Raw genomic sequence first — 8,944 nt, forward strand, 5'->3', positions numbered from 1 at the left:
CTCTCTCTCTCTCTCTCTCTCTCTCTCTCTCTCTCTCTCTCTCTCTCAGACTTATCAAGTTTGGCAAAATCTCTTGTTTCCCAGGAACTCCCTGGGGAGTGTGTTAGGCGAACAATCCACAAAATGTCCTTCAAAAGTGTTTTCTAGGTCAGGACGATTGATATCATTATAGATATAAACTAACATAAAAAACCTAGGATGTATTTCAAGATCATTAATCTTTAGGACAAAGAAGTCCTAAAGTCTAGCCCAACTCCTCCTTCCTTTGACAAATAGGGATATTTCAGCATTAATTGGCTGTAACAGTGACCTATGGCAAAGGGGAAGAGAATCCCCAGCTGTTCAGCCTTCCCGTGCAGACCTGAGATCACACGCACAATCGCGTAGCCTGATTTGGGCACGTATTTCATTTCCATTTTTTGTTACATCACTTCACTTTGTTGGTGTCTCAGACAAACCTTTCTTTCCAACTGATTCTAAGTCAGATTTGGTTGAGTAGATGAAAGGGGATCTAGACTAAAAGAGTTTGAGACCTCTTTCTCTTTAGAACCAAGAAGTCTTTTTTGGCGGGGGGGGGGGGTGGGGGGGGGGAGGGAATCTGCAGCAAAAAAAGCAATATTTCATGAAGATTTGTGTCTTGTCAGGCCTCTGTCAAATGTTTTGTTTATGTGGCTGCTGTTCTTGGAAGCTGAGCTGGACATTTAACTGTCTTGATATTTCCCTTGTGGTTTTAGTCTCTGTTATGAAAGCCACCTGATGCGTGCGTTACAGGACCGCAATGTCCGGGGCTTGCAATCCCCCCATTTTACAGATGAGGAAACAGAGGCCCAGAGAGGCTAAGATCATTGCACTTAGCACAGCTCCGCTGTCTGGAAGCACAGCATCTCTTTATGCCTAGGCCTGTGCGCTATCTCCTAATACTTTTGTTGTCCTGAGTTGGGGATAGGATATCAGAATGGCCTACACTATTTTTATTAAAGGGAGAGGAGGGAGAGAAGCAACATTCCTCTGCAGTTCATCAGGAATGGAGAGTTTGAATAAAATGTCTGTTGAATCAAAAGCTGGTGAGCAGTCATTCAGGTTTTCTGACTTGGAAGCCAGAAGCTGGAACTGGCTATTGGGAGGAGACTAACTTGCCTTTTTTCTTTTTTGAGACAGAGTTTCCCTTTTTCACCCAGGCTGGAGTGCAGTGGTGGGATCTCGGCTCACTACAAACTCCGTCTTCTGGTTTCAAGCAGTTCTCCTGCCTCAGTCTCCCGAGTAGCTGGGATTACAGGTGCCCACCACCATGCTCAGCTGATGTTTGTATTTTTAGTAGAGATAGGTTTTCACCATGTTGGCCAGGCTGGTCTTGAACTCCTGACCTCATGATCTGCCTGCCTCGGCCTCCCAAAGTGCTGGGATTACAGGTCTGAGCCACCGCGCCTGGCTGAGAGGAGACTACCTTGCCATTTTTAATTGTGCTGAAGCATCGGGACCAGAGACACCTTGAAATGGAATAAAATATAGGCTTTTCTTTTTCTGGGCTTCCCCAACCCCTCCAGGCTTCAAGGTGGGGAAGCAGTCCCTGCCTCCCTTGCTATTTCTGGAGCTGTTCTCTATATCAGAAGTGCTTGTGGGACAATACCCCAGGTCCTCCACCCCAGATCCTGTGGTTCTAAAACAGTCACAAGGCCTTTGGTCACCTGCTCCAAACCCCTTTATAAGAGGCCAAAAGAGTGTCTCTGATATTTGGTGACACAATTATGCTGGTTCGTCAATGCCGAGATTCTTCCAAAACATGTTGACGAGTGGGCGTCTCTCAGATCCCCATCATGCCGTATGGTGCCGCTGGGGAGATGCCACCAACATAAAGGAACAGCCATCTCAGATGCACGCAACATGTGCACAGAGTTTTCCTCATCTCTTGCATGGTCTCCTCTGGAACCCTGTTCATTGCCTCTTCTGTCTTCCATTCGGACAGCAGGTGTCACCACCATAAAAATCTCATTCTCCAGAGTCAGAGAAGGAAGAGTCATGTGGGAATAGGGGCTCTGCAAGGCCCACAAAGAAGGCATTTCTTTCCTGTCCTCCACTGACCACTTGATTCCTTGATGCTTCAAGGCTGTGACATGGCTTCTGACCCAAGAGGGGCCGTCCAGTTCATCCTTGCAGTTTTCAGTATCATTTGCAAATCTTTTCGTCAATCCTTGTCCCTCTGGAGACTCCGTATTTCCAGCCTGGCAAGTTTCCCTGTGAGGGTTGACTTCCTGTATCTTTGCTGCATGGACTGCATTGTAATTATGTTCATTGAAATTCCTGGTTAACCAGATCACTCCATTTCTTTATAGGGTCTGAAAATACAGGGTCTATTGTTCTGTGTCCTCTCCCTGCTCTGTCTTGACAAACATACCCCATGAGTTGAGTGGCCCTCAGGGATGCGCTGGGGGCTTGCAGAGTGGCTGGGACCCTTGCCGAGCCTACCAGGAGCTGGATGTCTGGATTGCCCCAAGTGGTTCAGCCTCCAGGCTCATGGCTGGGAGAAAACTCCCATGGCCCTAATGCCCACCTCTTAGGGTGGGTGCCAGTGACAGCCACAGTGCGAGGCTTCCTCTTGCCACTTCATGGACAGAGGACAGTGATGGTGTGGGGGTGTAGGAGGTAGTAGCTGATGCAGATGAAGAAGAATACGCCAGACACTCGGTGGGGACTGGAGTTGCAACCTGGGTGAGTCACTGTTGGATTCGTCCAGGGAGGCTGGCGGGGATGGGCGTCTGATGTGAGCAAGGCGGGGGATCCAGGCCAGCAAGGTGAGGACTGTTGCTCCCACATTCATCGTCACCCCATCCATCTATCTGCCCCAAGTAGTGAGGCCTGAGGACACTTGGATAGTGCCAGGTTTGGAAGAGTCGTGAGAACGTTTGCATCTAAATGACTAAAGCAGCCTTTGAGAAGTTTCTTTCATGGACTCAAGGAGGCGGCCTTGCCGACCAGGTGATTTCTAATAAGGAGGGTTCGAGGCTACACACAGAGGACTCTGGTAAAACCTCCAACAGATTTTGCAAATAGAAAACTGGAAGAAAGAAAGGCGACCCTCCTGGCTCTTTGGCTTGCTGGTTAGCACTGGAGGTGCACCTCATATGCTTGACCCCCTTTTCACACAGGTCCAGCCACAGTGCCACAGGACGTGGTCGTGCTCAGGCCCAGGCCCCAAAACAGCTATACTCTCTTCTCTGCGTTTTGGCCCTGGGAACCCTTTGAGGGCTTACAAAGCCGAACAGGTGTTTCAAATGAGGTCTTTGGAAAGCCCTGGGTTCCTACTGAGTTTTCCCTCCATCTACAAAGCGCTTTGGTCTCAACCTGTCCACCTGAATGGGTTCCAGGGCTCAGGATTCCCCGTGGAAGCTGAGTGCCCTTGGGGCCCGTAAAACTTGATAGAAGTGAGACTCAAAAACCCACAGTGCCTCTGTTTTGTTACCTCTGGTTGAAAACCTGTCAGTTTTTAGGAAAAGCCAAGTGTGGACATGAGAAGCAAGGAGAGAGGATGGATGCCACCTGGGCAGGTAGGTACCTGATCCCTCATGTTTGTCAGGAGGGGCAACAGGACACAGATCGTCATTATGAGGATGGGAGGAAGAGCAGCATTTTGTTTCCATCTCCCTTGGTGTTCTCACCATCTCAGTGTTCCTCCTGCCTCTGGATCTCTTCACACACACACACACACACACACACAACTATCATTATCATTATTTGAGATGGAGTCTTGCTCTGTCGCCCAGGCTGGAGGGCAGTGGCACGATCTCAGCTCACTGCAATCTCCGCCTCCTGGGTTTAAGCAATTCTCCTGTCTCAGCCTCCCTGGTAACTGGGATTACAGGTGCACACCACTACGCCCAGCTAATTTTTGTATTTTAGTAGAGATGGAGTTTCACCATGTTGGTCAAGCTGATCTTGAACTCCTGACCTCAGCCAATTCACCTGCTTCGGCCTCCCAAAGTGCTGGGATTACATGTGTGAACCACCACACCTGCCCTTGTATACTTTTTTAAGTGGAGGGTTTTGTTTTGTTTTTTTGAGACAGAGTCTCTGTTGCTCAGGCTGGAGAACAGGGTGCAAATGTGGTTCACTGTGGCCTGGAACTCGTGGGTTCAAGCAATCCTCCTGCCTCAGGCTCCCTAGTAGCTGGACAAAAGGTGTGCACCACCACGTCTGGCTAATTTTTAAATTTTTTGTAGAGATGGAGTTGCTGTCTTGCCCAGGTTGGTCTTAAACTGTTGGGCTCAAGCGATCCTCCCACCTTGAACTCCCAAAGTGTTAGGATTATAGGTGTGAGCCACTGCACCCAGCCCTTTTCTAGTACTGCATAGATTTGAGACTCAGGTTATGATTTCATTTTTATTTTTATAGTATAGCTTGAGAATAGCAACGTGTGTATACATGATTGTATAACTAGATTCTTTTTTTTTTTTTTTTTGAGACGGAGTTTGGTTCTTGTTACCCAGGCTGGAGTGCAATGGTGCAATCTCAGCTCACTGCAACCTCCACCTCCTGGATTCAAGCAATTCTCCTGCCTCAGCCTCCTGAGTAGCTGAGACTACAGGCACGTGCCACCATGCCCAGCTAATTTTTTTTTTTTTTTTGGTATTTTAGTAGAGACGGGGTTTCACCATGTTGACCAGGATGGTCTCGATCTCTTGACCTGATGATCCACCCGCCTCGGCAACTAGATTCATTATTACATATGCATTTCTGTAAGCTGCTTTCGGTGTTCAGCCTTTGTCCTTTTGTGCTGTGATTTCTTCATTCTTCAGCTTTGTTTGTCTTGATCTTTCAGGCAGTTGGAGTACATCTCTTAAGTACTTTTGCTAAGGAGGACATGAGTGCTTGTCTCTAGAAGAATGTATTTCTGTCGCCTTCGCTGGTGAAAGACAGCTTGGCTGCCAGTGAAGGTCTTGGTATTTTTGCCATCATGCACCAGAGGCGTCTTTTGAGATGCGGTTACAGAGAAGCTTGAGACCAGCTTTCTTTTTTTCCTTGCACTGGTCTTCCCACGTGAATGATTATAGGACTTGTATCCTTATCTTTGCTGTGTGAATATGTTGTTGGGATATGTCTGCTTCTTGATCTTTTGAAATCTACTTCACCTTGAACAGCGTAGGACCTCCCATTCTGCCCAGCTGGAATGTTCCTTTGCATCAGCCTTTGTTTAATGTTTCTTATCTGTGAGAGCTTTTCTGCTGGTCTCCTCCGTAGGAAAACCCAGTATCCATATCTTGGCTTGCTGTTTCATCCTCACATTTGCATTTTTCCCATTTCCTTTGCATTCTGGGGGGAAAAAAATTCTCAGTTGTTTTGTACATAACTAATTCACTTTGTTTTGCAGTACTAATTCTAGTTTTATTGCAACCAATGTGCCTTTTTCTTCTGTTACAACCTTTCAAACTTCCCTATAATTTTTATCATTTTCTGTTCCTTTTTTATATCATTTTGGTTTTTTTTTTTTTAAACCTACTTGCCTTGTTTTGCATTTGTTTTGTTCTCTTCTTATGAGTTTTTGCTGTTATATCATAGATGTCAGATCTTCCTGCCCTTTGTTGAGGCTGCTAAATACTTTTCTGAGATGTTTCTCCGGATACTACGTGAGATCATGATGAGAAGTTTCTCTTGAGACTTCTGGATATTCGTCCTCAATCTATTTTCTGCAATTAAAAAACAAAAACAAATTATCTTGTCTCCCCTCCTCCCCACTTGTGCAGCTCTAACAAAACACCTGAGACTGGATAATGTATAAAGAACATGAATGTATTTATTTGAGACGGTGTCTGACTCTGTCAGCTGGAGTGCAGTGGCATGATCATAGCTTAGTGCAGTCTCAAACTCCTGGGCCCAGGCAGTCCTTCCCCCGCATTAGCCTCGCAAATTACCTGGGGCTACAGGTGTGTACCACCATGCCCAGCTAAATTTTTAAAAAGAAACGTTTATTTTTGGAGAGATCAGGGGATCTCACTATGTTGTCTAGGCTTGTCTTGAACTCCTGGGCTCAAGCAAACCTCCTGAGTAGCTGGGATTACAGGCACGAGCCACTGTGCCTAGCTCAAGAACTGGACTTTTTCCACAGTTCTGGAGACTGGGAGGTCCCCAGATCGAGATGTCAGCAGGCTCTGTTGTCTGGTGAGGGCTGCTGCCTGCCTCCAAGATGGCACCATGTTGCTGTGTCTGCCAGAGAAAGGAACACCGTGGCCTCACATGGAGGAAGGGAGAAGGGTAAGCTAGTGAATGCTGCATGAAGCCGCTTTTATAAGAGCCTCAATCCCACTGAAGGAGGAGGAGCCCTCCTTGCCTAATCACCTCTTAAAGACCCCATCTCTCTCTTTTTTTTTTTTTTTTCAGACGGAGTTTTGCTCTGTCGCCCAGGCTGCACTGCAGTAGCACAATCTTGGCTCACTGCAACCTCCGGCTCCTAGGTTCTTGCAATTCTCCTGCCTCAGCCTCATGAGTAGCTGGGATTACAGGTGCACACCGCCACACCCGGCTAATTTTTTGTATTTTAGTAGAGACGGGGTTTCACCATGTTGTTCAGGTTGGTCTTGAACTCCTGAGCTCAGGCAATCTGCTCGCCTTGACCTCCCAAAGTGCTGGAATTACAGGCATGAGCCACTGTGCTCGGCTGAGACCCCGTCTCTTAATCCTTCCATATTGGCAACACCTGAATTTTGGAGTGCACACGTTCAAACCATGGCAGAGTCCATTCAGTAGATCCCTGAAGAGCTGGGATTTGTTCACAGGTAAGGCACACACACCTTCTCCTCCCCCACTCCCATTCCCTGCCTACTTATTTGGCGAAATAGCCTCCTTAAATCTTGAAGCCTAGTTCCTACTACAATTCCCATCCATCCATCCATCCCTCTGTCCGTCCGTCCATCCATCCATCCATCCAGTGTTGGATGGATGTGCTGTGCTGAGACTAAAGCTATGAAAAGAGGGACAGGGATATGGCCTTGTCTTCCCAAATCTTATGGTCTGTTTCTTTGTTGATATGCCAGCTCCCTCAAGCTCCTTCTTTTAGGCCAAGTCTCTGAATCTCTGACCTTTAGAAGAAAACGAAGACTTGGCCAGGTGTGGTGGCTCACACCTGTAATCCCAGCACTTTGGGAGGCCAAGGTGGGCAGATAAAGGTCAGGAGATTGAGACCATCCTGGCTAACATGGTGAAACCCCATCTCTACTAAAAATACAAAAAAATTAGCCAGGCATGGTGGCACATACCTATAGTCCCAGCTACTCAGGAGTCTGAGGCAGGAGAATCGCTTGAACCTGAGAGGTAGAGGTCGTGGTGAGCTGAGATCACACCACTGCACTCCAGCCTGGTGACACAGCAAGAGTCTGTCTTAAAAAAAAAAAAAGAGAGAGAGAGACTCTGTCAGGGTCCAGCCTGTCGCCTGTGTAACTACTGGCAAAGACTATAGTCCCCAGGATGTGCTGTGACATTGCCAGGAGTCCCGACTATTTTCTGTGCACTGAAATTTCTGAGTATGGACAGAAAGGCTACTGGAGTTGGATAGCACAGTGCTTTCACCTGTGAGACAGGAAGTGTGCCCAGTGTTCTTGGAGACCCAGACTCTGGGGCTGGTGATGTCATTGTGGGCTGTGAGGCCCTCTTGCTTGATTTGTGTCTTAACCGAGTTGGAGGAGATTATTGTTCTTTGGGTAGCTGTTTCCAGCTTTGTGTAGGAGTCTGCCCACCATAAACAGGTGTCCAGTGGGAAGGCATGACGTGGGAGTGACTTGCCAGTCTCCAGCCCTGCTGGGTCTTGATCTTCCTGGTGGGCCCTGGCAGCCCCATTAGCAATTGACTGACTCCCTGAGGAGTGCAGAGCTGGCAGTGGGGCCACTCCTGGCTGCAGGGTCCAGGACTACTGGGAGACTCTGCCCTCCCAGGCATGCCCAGCCGTGCCCTGGTGGCTTCTGGATGTCCAGCTGCCTCCGTGGTTGGGGGAGAGAGGACTTGCTGGAGAGTCCTTTGTGGAGGAGCCTTCAAGCCGTGCCAATCACGGCAGTAGGCTCATTAGTAAGCATTGCCATGACAACGGGTCTGCCAGAAAGTGGCTCGTTAGGCTGACAACTTCAGAGCTGTTATATATAGATCTGGGTGTGGGGGAGTGGGGGTGTGGGGCCCTGTGGATATGCTTTTCTTTAGAGCTCCTATTGCTTCTGGGTTTGGGGTGTGAGAGGACGCAGAGCGGGAGACCTTAAAACTGTCTGATCTGGCTGCTAAAGCGAGTGTCTGACGACCACCCATTAACGCCGGCCGGCAAGTAGCATTTGCTCGTGGCTTTAGGAAAAGGTAAGAGTCAGGGGTTCTCGGAAGCCTCCGGAGGGGCAAAGAGTCCTGGAGGCGGAGGTGGCACCCAGGTTGAACTTGAGCTTGAAGCATGGTGGGAGCTGTAGGGAGTTGAATAGTGGGGTCAGTACTGCTTGGAAGCTGCAGAGATAACCCCCAGTGTCTGTTAAATAGTTTATTCGAACGGTTTGGGGCAGTGGGACAGAATCTTTTTCTTTAATAAGTACCTGTGCAGCCCAACACTGTCCTTTTACAAAGTGTGCTTATAAAAATTTTATGATCCCAGTTGTCATTTCAGAAGTGATGTTTTTCTCAGTGGCTGCCTCTAAAGCTGCAGCGGAGTGGCTTCAGAGCACAGGACTCAACCAGGATCATTGTTCCAAATGCAGTCTCCCGGGCTGCTCTGGAGGTGGAGTCAGGCCCAAGAGTGTGTACTTTCACTCACATCCCAGGTGACTGCTGGGAGGCCCACAGTGATCATACTTTGAGAAACTCTGCTGTAGGGGGATTTGTCTTTGATCTCTGTAATCTCTGGGTGACTTTGCTTGCCTGCTTTTTATTTTTAAAAGGAGAAATCAGTAGCCACCATTAAGGGGAAAATTTGGGGGGGGGGGTGGCGTTGTTT

General features: G+C 48.1%; 1 protein-coding gene across 7 annotated transcripts in view; it reads left to right on the forward strand.

Moving 5' to 3' along the window:
* Nucleotides 1–8,944, forward strand: part of GAS7 (growth arrest specific 7) — a 277,284-nt gene that overhangs the window by 155,840 nt on the left and 112,500 nt on the right. The window contains exon 1 of one of the 7 annotated variants that reach the window (XM_032280284.1): nt 8,149–8,322. The exons of 5 other annotated variants lie outside the window; for them this stretch is intronic. Coding sequence is in view for 1 of the 2 variants with exons in the window: in XM_032280282.1 (XP_032136173.1) it covers nt 8,623–8,771 (149 nt within the window). In the remaining variant the exon portion in view is untranslated. Of the gene's footprint in view, nt 1–8,148; nt 8,323–8,607; nt 8,772–8,944 lie in introns of those variants that run through there. One more of the 7 variants, XM_032280282.1, reaches the window with a different exon arrangement.

The sequence above is a fragment of the Sapajus apella genome, unplaced genomic scaffold (genome assembly GCF_009761245.1).
Source record: "Sapajus apella isolate SASKATOON/1434 unplaced genomic scaffold, GSC_monkey_1.0 scaffold12, whole genome shotgun sequence".
Classification (NCBI taxonomy): Eukaryota; Metazoa; Chordata; class Mammalia; order Primates; family Cebidae; genus Sapajus; species Sapajus apella.